The sequence below is a fragment of the Phyllostomus discolor genome, chromosome 1, assembly GCF_004126475.2.
Source record: "Phyllostomus discolor isolate MPI-MPIP mPhyDis1 chromosome 1, mPhyDis1.pri.v3, whole genome shotgun sequence".
NCBI classification, from domain to species: Eukaryota; Metazoa; Chordata; class Mammalia; order Chiroptera; family Phyllostomidae; genus Phyllostomus; species Phyllostomus discolor.
This window is the reverse complement of record NC_040903.2, coordinates 74,601,007-74,616,296: the sequence shown is the minus strand read 5'-3', so window position 1 is coordinate 74,616,296 and position 15,290 is coordinate 74,601,007. Positions and strand designations below refer to the sequence as shown.

Below are 15,290 nucleotides of genomic sequence, written 5' to 3'. Positions count from 1 at the left end.
GGAGATCAGCTTAGCACAGTGATTAAATACAGGGCTCTGGAGCAATCCTCCCAGGGTTTCAACTCCCATCCTTCTACTTAAATCACCTATGTGATTTCAGGCTTCAGAGTCCTCCTCTGTTAAAATAAAAACTTACCTCATAAGGTGGTTTTAAAAGCCAAGTAAGAAAATGTGAAGTGTTTGGCACAAAGCCTAACACACAGGAAACCAAAAAAAGCTCTTATGAATTATAATACATAAATAATAAATAATAATAAAAGAGCATTTCTAGACCTAGACAGACTCCGATTCACGAGCAACAAGCTACGTGATACAGAGATGGTCATTTAAACTCTCTTTACACTTCAAAAGGGTAGAGAATTTTGAGCAGCCCATTCATTGAAGTATTCTCAACTGCCGAGAATGCTGTCTGGCACATAATAGACATTCAGTGTTTGTTGATTGAATGAGTGGATGATGGGTGATATAAAGGCACATTAAATTTAATCCCTAAGATTCATTTTCCATTGTGAAATCTTAACATTCTGAGAAAATAAAATAAAATTACTTACTAGATGCCAGGGCTTCTGCTTCAGTGGAAGGAACCTTGTAGATTTTTCCTCCCTTATAGACAAAGCTCCCTTCAGTCACTTTGAAGTCCAGGTAACGAGTGACCTCTGTATAAAGCAGCATCTTAACCAGCTGACCTATAAAAGTCACACAATTCAAACTGTAACCTATATCCTACTACCCTTAAAAACTAGAAGAAATAATCCTGGCCGAGTAGCTCAGTTGGTTAGTGCTGTCCTGATATGCCCAGGTTGTGGGGTCAATCCCTGGTCAGGGCACATATAAGAATCAACCAATGAGTTAAAGTAAGTGGAACAACAAATCAATGTTCCTATCTCTCTTTCCCTCCCTCTCCCTTCCTCTCTAAAATAAAAAAATTAATTAATTAATTAAAAAAAAAAAAGAGCCCTGACCAGGTGGCTCCACTGATTGAAATACTGTCCTGTCCATCTAAATGTTGTGGGTTGGATCCCTGGTTGGGGTACATAGAGAAAGCAACTAATCGATGTTTCTCTCTGCCTGTCTTTCTCTCTAAAAATGAATTTAAAAACATCCCTCGGGTGAAGATTTAATGAAAGAAAAGAAAGGGGAGCACAAACTCCTCAAAAGTTTTGCCTGAGTTGCCTCTCTTTAAAATATAATGGAATCTTTAAAGAAACCCAACCTATGTGAAGTAGTATTATAATTCTGAATCTCATACCTGTAATAATTATTGTGTGGCTTTTACAAAAGCAAGTTGATGAAGTTATTAATCTTGAAACTGAAACATTAAAAAGTACTTCTAAATGTGCTAACTAGGCATGCATTCTGACTGCCTCATTTAAAATAAGACTTTGGGTAAGTGGTGAAGAATACCTTTTGGAGGTATCTTTGAGCTTACTGAATAGATACCATGAGCAAAGTTCACCCCCTCCCCGAGCTAAAAAAATTTATGGACAAGAAGCTATCACTAAAATTAAATAGTGGCAGACATATCCAAGGAATCTTGTAGGAATTTGACCCTTTTATGAATCTTGTGATGGATGAATGTGTGGAGATGGCACCTAGTGGGCAACAGAACAATATTGGAATGGTGGTAACGAAGGCAGCAATATCATCACATTAGAAGCCTTGGAACAGGTCTATAGAATGGGCGTGTTCACCAGAGAAACCAACTGCTTCCGCATCCCCTCTCCACATCTGTTATACTACAATATAAAAATTGAGTCTTACACATTTTCACATTGAACTTTTGTTAAATAAATTTTTGTATTGGTCAAAAAAAGTTAAATAAATAAAATAAAAATAAATAAAAAATAAAATAAGACTTTGGAGACTTTTCGTAGGAGTTATGGACAATGTTAAGAAAACACTGGTAAGCCATTAGTATTAGTAAATGTACTTTTATTTCTATTTTTCTTAAAAATTGATTTTAGAGAGGGGGGAGGAAGAAACATTGATTTATTGTTCCACTTAGTTATGCATTCTTTTAAAAACCAAATAAAATTATTTTAAAGCTCATTTGAAAGAACACTTAGTCAAAATAAAAAGGTTCTTTAAGAACATGAAATAATGAGAACTTCATGCAGCCAGATGTTAAAGTACACTGTATAGTTATATTAATTAGTGCACATATTAGTGAAAAACAATACAGACCCACATACAAGAATTTAATACATTATAAAAGTTTAAATCAAAGTGGAAAATATAAATGGTGTTGAAGGACAACTGACTTGCCATTTTGAAAAAATTCAGTCTCTACTAAAGCAGGAGAACAAAATAGATAATTTATAATAAAAAATAGGTGAAAAATAAAACTATAAAACTATTTAAAGCTAAGTATTCTGGAGGGGTGGGCTGGGATGGAAATAAAAGACAATACTAATTTAAAAAAGCAAAACATTAGTATCTTTATAACCTTAAGGTAAAGAGAAAAATTTTAAGCATTAGCCTTTCACATCAAAAATAATGAAAGGAAGATCAACCTAAATGACTACATGAAATTTAAAAGCTTTGTACACACACACACAAATACAGCAGTAATACAGAAAGCTGATCACAAACTGGAAAAAATATTTTCAACATATTTTTAAAGGGGATTTAATAGCCTTTATAAAGAGCTCATTACATCAGTAAGAAAAAACACAAAACTTCAACAGAAAAATGTGCAAAGCACAGGGCTAAACAGTTCACTAAAATAATATAAAAGCCAATAAACATCTAGAAATCATTTTACCCTCTAATAGATACTTTAAAAATCCATTATTTTGTCTTTTAGTACAACAAAACGACAAAAACTAAACTGAATATCTGGGTTTGGCAAAGATACTGAGAAAGGGACAATCTCAGTCTACTTGTGATTAGCAATATAAAGGAAAAGCCTTACGAATTCATTCCCTTTATCCTCTATAATACACTTCAAGGAGTATACAATGAGATTTATCACACAAACTCTCTCTCAGAAATTCATAGTTCATCTGTTGAAAAACATATTGATTAGAGAGAAAAACGAAACAAAAAGAAATATATATATGGCCTGGCAGGTTATATGCCAAAATATTGATCATAATTCTAGATTGTAAATTCCGGTTATATAAATTTTATTTCCTTTCTGTTTCTCTATGTTTTCTAATTTTAGTAATTTTATTACTTACATTAAAAAATTTTGAGTTTACAATTCACCTCAAAACAATTTAGTTAACATTAAATTATTTTGGAAAAAATTCAAATAAGATCTCTACATTAAAACAAAGTACAGCCCTTGCCATGTAGCTCAGTAAGTTAAAGTGTCATTCCAATATGCCAAGGTTGCAAGTTTGATCCCTGGTCAGGGCACACACAAGAATCAACCAATGAGTACATAAAGAAGTGAAACAGCATATCAGTGTCTTTTTTTTTCTCTCGCTGTCTTTTTCCCCCTAAAAAAATCAATCAATAATTTTTTTAAAATTACAGAATATAAACTCAAAAAAAGGGTGATGGCATGTACTTTATTTTAGTGGCCATTATACTAACAATTTAGTTTTTCAATGTTATCTCAGAAACAGACAATATAATATCACAGCAATCTCAAAAGATACTTAGTTCCTCTGATTAAAAACGAGGAAAAAGTATTTTAAAAAACAATTTTAAAAGCCTACAAACTAGAAAGACATTATTTCTGAAGGCCAAATTATCTAAGTGTCACCAAAGCATCAAGAGGAAACCCTGTTATAAATGCTTACAGTTTTGATATATATGTTGTATTGTGCCACATCATAATTTTCTTTCTTCAGAACCAATAATTAGTAAGTCACCCCATTTCCCTCCATTTTTTTTAAATCCTCACTGAGGACATAGTTATTGATTTTAAAGAGATGGGAAGAGTGGGGGAAGGAGAGAGAGAGAAACATATGAGAAACATGGATGAGATTCCTCTCATACCTACCTATATGCCCGACTGGGGACCAAACCTACAATCTTTCGGTTTACAGGGCAACGCTCCAACCAATTTAGCCATACCAGCCAGGGCTCCCTCCATTTTTATTGCTTCCAGACACTTCTAATGCACCATACTACTCACCATGCTGTAACCATTAAAAAAAAATCCATCTCCACATACCTGGAATAATACCATCAGGACTTAGTTTCTACTTTTAAATCAGACTGTCATAAATTTAAATTAGGATGATTTACCATTAGCCATAAGGAACTTGGGAATTAAGTCAACATTCCAGTCTCTTCCTCTCCCCATTGATGCTGGTGGTGCTCCTGGTATTTTAAATCTTTTGTATAACTGAAACCAAAACAAAAAATAGCCATAATGTAACAAAATTTAATTTTCAATATACTGTGCAACTGTTTTTTTGATAACATAATTTTGATATGATAATACCACTACACGAGGTAAAATATAACAAGGGCATTTCATTTTTAATCATATAAAACTGTCAGTGAAGTTATAATACACAGGTAAACTAAATACTACATATACTAAATTAATGAATGTTAAAGTAAGTATTGCAAAGGTGGTGTTTATTTTTACTAGCAGAAAAGCAAGAATACAAAACAATTTGTCAGTAACACACCAGTTCTGCAGAAATCAGAATTATTTGTAGAAATCATTTAAACTCATTCTCCCCTGAACAGAAAGTTGTCAAAAGCTTCAATAGTTTAAGGCTTAGTTTTGCTTCTGTAGTTATATAAGAAGTTAAAAATAAATTTTGGATTCTTCATATCAGAAAAGACAATTAAAATTAGTTCCAGATAATTTATAATTTGTATGAGATAAGTAGAAGCTCTAGGTGTAAGCTTGTCATTTAAAATTTGAGAATATTCAAATTCACATATTGCTAAGGTTGAACAGATTAAGTGGGCACATATTTACTTAATAAAAATCCCCAAGTCCTTGCATATATTCACACACACACACAAAAAAAAAAAAGAAAAAAGAAAAAAGAAAGGAAAACAAGACAGCTTACTTATCTTACTGAAGATCAACTAATAAAAATGCATGAGGCATGAAAGGAATGGTACCAACATATTACTCCACAGACTACTCACAATGACTAGTTCTGATGGTAATCATCTTACCAGGGTCAAACTTACTATCATCAACAGTGGTGCCATGCTGATGTGATATAATGTGAAGTACCCAAAAATATTTTATTACAAACTAGCCTGGACTTTTCAAAGGAAAAAAGAAATAAAGCGGAGAGACTTCGGTAGATTAAGAGAATAAGGAGAAACAACCCAAAGGCAATGTTTAAACTGGTTTGAAAACAGTAACACTACTACACAACAATAACATTCTTGGAAATCACTGGAAAATTTGAATATGGTCTGGATATTATTAATTTTCTTAAATGTCATAACAGTATTATATAAAAGAATGTTATTCTTAGCAGATGAATTCTGAAATATTCCGATCAGTACCATGCTGTCTATTAATGCCAATGGTTCAATACTAGTAACACAAAAAGACATTAAGCAAATATAGCAAAATGTTAACTGTTAAATCCAGATGTAAGTTTCTGATTCAGTAGTATTCTTTTAACATTTAGGTATACTTGAGTATTAAAAAAACTTTTTTATATAAATATTAAGCTTATTTCATCAGTCATTATTTAAGAAATAACTGATATCTACATATCACCTATTAAAAAACACAATACAGTTCATATCCAAACATGTGCATGTTGAACAAACATTACATAGAGAAAAATACCTTTAGTAAAACACACTTTGGAAATGCTTCATGTGCTCATGTTCTAAAAGAGTAGGGAATAGAGCACATGTACAGCAAATGGAACTAAGCTTTGTAGTCATATAACCTAGGTGCATAACCCACTTCTGTCATTTTTAACCCCACCAAGACTACTATGTCTGAAAAAATGAGGATAAAAATCTCTCTTTGAGTGACTGCGGAAATAAATTAGACCATACGGGAAGCACTGGTACTGGGCCTGGCACACATTAGGTCATCATCAAAAGTCTGTACCTCTGTTAACTCAGAGAGATAACTGCTCCAGATGGCAACAAAGGGCACAATTTCAATTTCTACAAGCCCCAAATAAGGAGCTCCTAAAAATTATGATACTACAGCTACTCCAGGTAATTAAAAATTAAAACTACCTCTAAGGAGTAAAGATGAGATTCACAAATAAAAGATTCAAAGTATAAAAGGCATATTAATTATTCTAATACTTACATCTTCCAGAGGTGTTATAGATGCACTTTCTCCTCCATAATATGGGTTTCTATCCATGTGAAGAACTTTCTTTCCATTCACTGACATTATACCTGATAGGATACATTCCTACAAGAAAAGCATAAGCATCTTCAAAAGAAGGAAAGTGTTAAAGCATGTTTCAAACAGATGCTTTTTTAAAAAGCCTCTCATGACACATTATTTTAGTAACTAACACATGTAGGTGAAATATATGACGTATTTTAAGGATAAAGCCCTAAAGCAGGGTTCAAAGTGTAGTCTATAGATCCCTGTGGGTCCCAATGTCAAAGCTATTTTTATAATAACACAACTTTCCACTGTGCTGACATTAGCACTGGTAGAGAAAGATCACTACTGGATAAAATGGATTAAGGCAGTGGCTCTTAACTGCACTAGCCATTATATTCTATACTGCCAAGTACTCACACTTTCAAACAACAAGGCCAATTTCACTTAATGTCCTTGATGAAGCATTAAAAATTACCATATTTGTAGGACCATAAGACGCACCTAGGTTTTAGAGGAAAATAGGGGAAAAAATTTTGAAGTAAAAAATGTGGTAACATACTTAATAACCTGTGACCCTGCTCCACCGCCCCTGCCCACAGCAAGTCATAAGCTACATTTGAACTGTAAGACGCATACCCCATTTTCCTCCCAAATGGTGGGAGTGCATCTTACAGTCCAAAAAAATACGGTCCCTATTGTTATGTACACACAAAGCCACTCGGGCTAAAGGAAAACCTTTTGTATGACTGACTTATAAGCTGAACTAGCTATTCTTTTTACGAACCATCATTTTATTTGAAAGAACCACTGACCAACAAACTATGATTACTCAGACTTAAACGTTTTCTCAAAAATTAATGTCAAGGACATAACTAACAGTATTTGTTGTTGCCAAAAACAAAAAGTCAAAATTTTGAATGAAAATTTTAATTCTTATATGTGTGAGATTCCCAATACTTAAAAAAATATCAGTGATGATATCTACAAATATGAGTTTCTGGTATTGTATAATAAAATGTGTCAACAATTCAGAAGGTCTGCATTACTTAGTAAACCAGTATTTTCCAAATGACCAATGAAATGATATTTAAAATCACTCTGAGGGATAAAAGAGGAATTCAAAGTACAAGCTAGTTTAATGGACTTTAATGTAATAGAATAGGAAATGGTTGCTGATGTGGTTTCAGATTTTTTGGTGCAATTTATATTAAAAAAAACAGCTGTCACTTGTGTTTTGGTGTGAATCGGAGAATATTCACAATCTGAGAGGCTACTAAAACACTTCTCTCCCTCTTCCACCTACACATCTGTATGAGGCCTGATATTCTTCATATACTTCGGCTAAGAAAATACATCACAAAGGCTGAACACCAAAGCAGATAAGAGAATCCAACTATCTTTTAAGCCAGACATTAAAGAGATGTGCAGAGAATGGAAAACAAGGATACTCTTCTCATAAAGTTATTGTTTTGGGAAATATAGCTATACTTCATCAAATGTTATACATGTTAACAGCTAATGGGTTTATCACTGTTATCTTTAAGTGAATTAATAAGTTTTAAAAAAATTGCTCAGTGTTGATTTTTAATACAATAAATATTGATAGATACAAAATAAAAGCTCTTCAAGGTCCTCAGTTTTTAAGAGTGTAAACAGATCATGACACCAAAGAGTTTGATAACTAGAGCCCTAAAGAAAGCATCCAGGATAATCACTAATAACCTGACAATCAACAGAGTATTATAAATAACCACTCTCAGGAAAAAAGGTAAACAATGCATGGATATACTAAGATGTACCAAGATAGGAGGAAAAATACAAGAAAGAATACAATTAGTCAGAAGAAACACAGAGTTGGGATACACATTCACTCACCACTGTTATACCAAAGGGTTTTGGGGGATCAGAGTTTTATTTTTTTAAAAAAGACAAAGAAAAGTGCATGTATCTTTATAAATTCTTAGTGCTTCTGAAATTTATCCTAAAGACCCTAGACGGTGAAGAAGAACAATCCACTTGTCCCCTAGAAGTCTGACTTTGAAACTTTATTTTTAAAATTCACACATAACCTATCTACTCATTTTAGCATTTTTATGTTTTAAATCACTTAGAACATTGTAAGTACCCCGCAAAGCAACCTTGTGCTCTTCCAGTCATCACCCCTACCCCCAGCCACTCTCATGACTTCTGAGAGCAAAGATTTATTCTGCCTGTTTTTGAACTCAGATTTAATGGATTCATGACATATATACTTTTTGTATATGCCTTTTATTCAATATTCATCCATTTTTTTGTTTTTTAATATATTTTATTGATTATGCTATTACAGTTGTCCCATTCTCCCGCTTCACTCCCCTCCTCCCTGCCCACCCCCTCCCACCCACATTCCCCCCTTTAGTTCATGTCCATGTGTCATAAGTTCTTTCACTTCTACATTTCCCACACCATTCCTGCCCTCCCCGTTTTCTACCTATTGTCTATGCTACTTATTCTCTGCATCTTTTCCCCCTCTCTTCTCCCACTTCCCTGTTGCTAACCCTCCCTGTGATCTCCATTTCTGTGGTTCCGCTCTTGTTCTCTTTGTTTGCTTAGTTTGCTTTTGTTTTAGGTGTGCTTGTTACTGTGAGTTTGATGTCTTTTTTTTACTGTTCATATTTTTTATCTTCTTTTTCTTAGATAAGTCCTTTAACATTTCATATAATAAGGGCTTGGTGATGATGAACTCCTTTAACTTGGCCTTATCTGAGAAGCACTTTATTTCCCCTTCCATTCTAAATGAAAGCTTTGCTGGATAGAGTATTCTTGGATGTAGACCCTTGCCTTTCATGACTTGGAATACTTCTTTCCAGCCCCTTCTTGCCTGCAAGGTCTCTTTTGAGAAATCAGCTGACATTCTGATGGGAACTCCTTTGTAGGTAACTGTCCCCTTATCTCTTGCTGCTTCTAGAATTCTCTCCTTCATTTTTACCTTGGGTAATGTAATTATGATGTGCCTTGGCGTGTTCCTCCTTGGGCCCAACCTCTTTGGGACTCTGAGCTTCCTGGACTTCCTGGAAGTCTATTTCCCTTGCCAGATTGGGAAAGTTCTCCTTTATTATTTGTTCAAATAACTTTTCCATGTTGTGTTTCCTCTTCCCCTTCTGGTACCCCTATAATTCGGATATTGGAACATTTAAAGGTGTCCTGAAGGTCCCCAAGCCTCTCCTCAAGTTTTTTTTGAATTCTTGTTTCTTCATTCTTTTCTGTTTGGTTGTTCCTTTCCTCCTTCTGGCCCCTTCCATTGATTTGAAACCCAGTTTTCTTTCCATCACTATTGGTTCCGTGTGCATTTTCTTCATTTCACTTATTGTAATCTGCATTTTTTCATCTAATTTATGACCAAAGTCCACCAATTCTGTGAGCATCCTGATCACCAGTGCTTTGAACTGTGCATCTGATAGGTTGGCTATTTCTTGGTCACTTAAAAAAATTGGCTCTGGGGCTTTTAACTCTGTTTGAGCCATCTTTTTTATTTTATTTTATTTTTTTCCTTTGGTCTGGTTGCACCTGTTACATATGAAGGGTGGAGTCTTAGGTGTTCACCAGGACGGGGCACCTCAGTGGCTGGGTTGTGACGTTGTATGTGGGGCGGGGTCCGACAGGGAAGAATGGCACCCGCTCCACTCTCAGCAGGACTCCCGTCCCGCTTGTCTCTTCCCACAAGCAAATTGGTCCCCTCTGGTGCTGGTTCCTGGGTGGGTGAGCTTGTGCACTCTCTCGGACTCTGTGGGTTTCTCCAAGGAGCCTCCTGTGAGGCTGAGAAAATCTCCCAGCCTCAACTTCCACGGGTGTTTTCAGTTGGTGCCTTCAGGCTTTGTTTCCCAGCGCTGGGTCCCTGGGATGCGCGGTCTGTGTCGCGCTGTCCGTTTTTGCTTAGTTCTGCGTGCGAACGTGCAGCTGCGGACAGCCAGCTGCCTTGCACGCCTCACTAGGCCTGCTGGTTGCCTTCTGCACCCAGGGTTTGCCACCGGTCCGTCAGCTGCGGTCTGCAGGCTGCGGTCTGCAGTCTGCGCCCTGCGTGCGCGCATCGGCCAACCACCGATTTTTCCTGCTGGTACCCCTCGACCCCTCTCCGTAGGCCTCCAATTCCGCCCCTCCTTACCGGGCTGAATGTATGGTATTCAGACTTCTGTTCAGCTCATTGCTCTCTGTTCTGGTTGTTTTTTGTTTGTAAATTCTTGTCCTTAGTTTTGATTGCACGAGGAGGTACAGTGCGACCACCTATGCCTCCATCTTGGATCCTCTCTATCCATGTTTTGTGTGTAGTCAAAAATTTATCATCATGTTTCTGGCCAAGATGGAGGCATAGATAGCAACCCTTCGCTTCCTCGCACAACCAAAACGAGGATAACCACCAATCTAAAATCAATAAACAACCAAAAATGCCAAAAGAATCAAACTGCATGGAACTCCAACAACCAAGGAATTAAAAAAAAAAAAATCAACCAGAACAACCAGACTGGTGCGCCAAGACAACGAATATGGCCCAAAAGAAAGAACACAGCAAAACCTCAGAACTAAGCAATGAGGAGATTGCCAACCTATCTGATGGAGAATTTAAAGCCCTGGTACTCAAAATGCTCACAAAACTGATTGAGCTTGGTTGAAAAATGAAAAAACAAATAAAAGATACCCAAAATGAAATAAAGCAAAACATTCAGGGAATCAACAGTGACAAGAAAGAAACCAGGACTCAAAGCCATAATTTGGAACAAAAGGAAGACATAAACATCCAACTGGATCAGAACAAAGAAACAAGATTCCAAAAAAATGAAGAGAGGCCGAGGATTCTCTGGGACAACCTGAAACGTTCCAATATCCAAATTATAGGGGTGCCAGAAGAACAACAGCAAGAAACTGAAAACTTATTTGAACAAATTAATGAAGGAAAACTTCCCCAGTGTGGCGAAGGAAACAGACTTCCAGGAAGTCCAGGAAGCACAGAGTCCCAAAGAAGTTAGACCCAAAGAGGAACACACCAAGGCACATCAGCATTAACTTACCCAAGATTAAATATAAAGAAAGAATCCTAAAAGCAGCAAGAGAAAAGGAGATAGTTACTTACAAAGGCATGCCGATAAGGCTATCAGCTGATCTCTCAAAAGAAACCTTACAGGTAAGAAGGGGCTGGAAAGAATATTTGAAGACATGAAAGGCAAGGACCTACATCCAAAATTACTCTATCCAGTAAAGCTATCATTTAGAATGAAGGGCAGATAAACAGCTTCCCAGATAAGGTCAAGTTAAAGAAGTTCATCATCACCAAGCCTTTATTATATGAAACATTAAAGGTACTTATCTAAGAAAAAGAAGATAGAAAATATGAACAATAGAATGGCAACAAAGTCACAACTATTAACAAATGAAACTAAAGAAAAGAAAAACAACAAAAACAAAAACCAAGCAAACAACCAGAAGAGGAACAGAATCAGAGAAATGGACATCACATAGAGGGAGGTCAGTGGGGACAGAGAACGGAGGGATGGGAGGAAAAGGTACAGGGAAGAAGAAGCATAATTGGTAGGCACAAAATAGATGGGGAAAGAAAAAAAATGGTATAGGAAACAGAGGACTCAAAGAACTTGTATGTACAACCCATGGACATGAGCTAAGGGGGGGAGGAATGCTGGAGAGTTAGGGGGGCAGGGTGGAAGGGTGGAGAAGGGATAAAGGGGAAAAAATTGGGAAAACTGTAATAGCATAATCAATAAAAAAATACTTAAAAAATAAATAAATAAAATACAAAAAATTTCAAAAATCTTATCATCACTGCTACAGAACACAGGTCCCCAAAGTACATGAGCCAAGTCCAGCCTGTAGGCTTTTTGTGAATTAGGTTTTACTGGTAACACCCACACTCGATCATTAACATATTGTCTATGGCTTTCGAAGTAGTTGTGCCTGCAGTTAAGGTTGCATGGCCTGCAAAACCTTAAAATATTTTCTATCTAGACCTTTACAGAAGGTTAGGCTAATCCTGCAAGCAGTGAATCTCAAAACTGTGCTTTCCAGCTGGAATCGCCTGTGAATCTCTTGGAACTATATATTCTAAACAGATTCTCTCAAAACTCAGTGTGAATCCTCATCATCAGGAGGGCTGTTAAAAGAGATTGCTAGGTTCCCCCAGAGCACCTGCAACAGCAGGTCTGAGGATGGAACCTGGGAATCTGCATTTCACATCACTTCCCAGGTGCTGTTGCTGCAGGACCAATATCAAGAACCACTGAACTACTAAAGCAGTGTTGTTCAACTCTTATTTCAACAGAAGAATCACCTGGAGATCATGTTAAAATGTGGATTTTGATTTAGTATATCCTGGGTGAGACCTAACCTGAATTTCTAGTTCCTAGGTGTTGCAGAAGCAGCTGATCAGGGGACTACACACTGTGTAACAGAGCTGTAGAGGTTTCTCCCATCCAAGTACTAACCAGGCCCGACCCTGCTTCGCTTCTGAGATCAGGCGGGACCGGACGAGATCAGACGCGTTCAGAGTGGTATGGCTGTAGACCTGTAGAGGTTTCTGATGAATGCATACACCACACAGATAATCTACAATTTATCCATTCTATTATTGATGGGCATCTGGACAGTTTCCAGTTTTTGACTACTACGTATAATGCTCTATAAACAGTCTCAACATGTCTTTTATGTATGCATTTGCTGGACAGATATATATCAAGGAGAATACAAATATGTCCAACTTCAGGACACACTGTCAAACAGCTTTCCAAAAGGGCTATACCAATTTACACTTTTGTCAACAGTGTATGAAAGTTCCTATTATTTCAAATCCTTGACCAATGCCTGTATTGTTACCCTTTTAATTTTAGCCATTCTAATTAGGATGTGGTTTAACTAGCATTTCCTGACAACTACTGAGGTGGAGCACTTGTTTCAAGTTTACGGATAATTACACTATCTTCTTCTTTAAATGTCTATTCAAATTATTTGCCCATGTTTAAAATGGGCTTTCTGTTTTTTTCTTACTGCTATATAAAAGTTCTTTATATATTCTGAATATATACAAGTCTTTTATTGGTTATATATTTTACAAATATCTTCTTCCATTGTGTGGCCTGCCTTTTTGCTTTACTAATTGGTCTTGATACACAATCAACATCTGAATATATTTTTACCTATACAAATCAACTCTAATATCATCCCCCCAAAAAGTAATTCACTTGATCAAAAAAAAAAAATTTAAAAATCTAAAGAAGCACTAACATACGAATGGGGGGGGGTCCCCCTAAAAATGGAATTTATTTATTAAAAATTGTATATTTAGCCCTCACTGGTGTAGCTCAGTGGATTGAGTGTGGGCTGCAAACCAAAGGGTCGCCAGTTCAATTCCATCAGGGCACATGCCTGGGTTGCGGGCCAGGTCCACAGTGGGGGCCACAAGAGAGGCAACAACACATTGATGTTTCTCTCCTCTTTCTCCCTCCCTTCCCCTTGCTCTAAAAATAAATAAATAAAATCTTAAAAAAAAAGAAAAAGAAGTAACCAGATAAAATGTTTCAAGTTCAGGTGCAGCAAAGGCTCTAGTAGGTACAGATATGTGGAGAAGGGGGGAGGACCATTATCAGTGATAACTTTTAAATTCACTTCCCTTTAGCATCCTACACATAACATTAGAATTGCAATAATCAAAGAACAGCTCATTTGGACAGCACCTAAACACATTAGACCAAATATCTCTTATGTACTAAAGTGACCTGATGGTGTTTCTAAGTCCAATGGCACTAAACAGCACACTGTAGTATTCCGAGGGTTAATGACCACGCTTTTCCTACTTAGAGAGCAACTTAGACGTGGAAGAGAATAAAGCCAGCATACATTAATATTCTGATAAATCTTCCAAGTGACCAAACTAAACACCCATTAAAACTCTAAATTCTACTGTAATTTTAAAAAGAATCTTAGAGGTGTATTTGTCCACAACAAAAAATGAACAGTGGAAAGTGGAGGCAGCATACGCCTTTTTAAAAAAAATATTTTTAATATTTTAGATGAAGAAAAAGGAGAGAGAAAGAGAAGGAAAGAAACATCAATGTGTGGTTGCCCCCCGTGCACCCCGCAACTGGGGACCTGGCCAGCAACCCAGGCATGTGCCCTGACTGGGAATCGAACCCACAGCCCTTTGGTTCACAGGCTGGAGCTCAATTCACTTTCTTCTTCTTTTTTTAATGGATCATATGGTAGCCTTTTTTTTTTTTTTAACAAATTTACTTTCAGTTTTATTTTGTATTGATTGCAGGTGTAGAGCTTGGTGGTTAGACAATCATATACTTTACACAGCATTCCCTTCGATATATCTAGTACCTAACTAGCACCATACATAGTTGTATCAATATTATTGACTATATTCCCTTTGCTTTACGTCCCTGTGACTTTTTTTTTTTGGAAGATTTTAATTATTTATTTATTTTTAAGACAGGGGAAGGGAGGGACAGAGAGGAAGATAAGCATCAGTGTGACTGCCTCCCGGGCACCCCCTAATGGGGACCTGGCCTACATACACCCCAGGCATGTGCTCTGACTGGGAATCAAACCTTGACCCTTTTTGGTTTGCAGGCTGGTGCTCAATCCACTGAGCCACACCAGCCAGAGAGCCCCGTCACCATTTCATAACTACCAATATATACTTTTGAATCCCTTCATCACCCACTCCCCCAACCCAACTCTGCTCTGACAACCACCAGCTCTTCTATGTCTGTTTCAACTTTGTTTCATTTTGTTTTATTTTTGTTTAGAGTCCACATAAGAGAAATCACATGGTATTTATCTTTCTCTGACTGACTTTACCCAGCAGAACATAATACACTCATCTATGTCTATCCGTGCTGTCTACTTCATTTTTAAATTCGGTTATAAGAAAAAAGGTAAATGCAGCAAGAATGTGACTAGGAAGACAAAGTGCATAATAACTAATATTAAACAAAAGTGCCTTTTTAAAGCTACTTATCTAGAAATATGAGGAAAATGTATTAACTAATAGAAAAAA

The 15,290-nt window shown here is 36.5% G+C and overlaps 1 protein-coding gene, 1 long non-coding RNA gene and 1 pseudogene across 2 annotated transcripts in view; 2 read left to right on the top strand and 1 right to left on the bottom strand.

The window, feature by feature from the left end:
• The window catches only part of GDI2 (GDP dissociation inhibitor 2), a 35,096-nt gene that overhangs the window by 14,374 nt on the left and 5,432 nt on the right, over positions 1 to 15,290 (bottom strand). Inside the window, exons 2-4 of the mRNA XM_028505586.2 lie at positions 6,218 to 6,325; positions 4,204 to 4,303; positions 552 to 686 (exon numbers count right to left, since the gene is read on the bottom strand). Coding sequence (XP_028361387.1) covers positions 552 to 686; positions 4,204 to 4,303; positions 6,218 to 6,325 — 343 coding nt within the window. The remainder of the gene's footprint in view (positions 1 to 551; positions 687 to 4,203; positions 4,304 to 6,217; positions 6,326 to 15,290) is intronic.
• Positions 1,180 to 1,813, top strand: LOC114491440 (annotated as a pseudogene).
• Positions 12,575 to 13,449, top strand: LOC118500394. The gene is made up of 2 exons (XR_004902962.1): positions 12,575 to 12,691; positions 12,803 to 13,449. It is a non-coding gene; the product is annotated as an uncharacterized LOC118500394 (long non-coding RNA).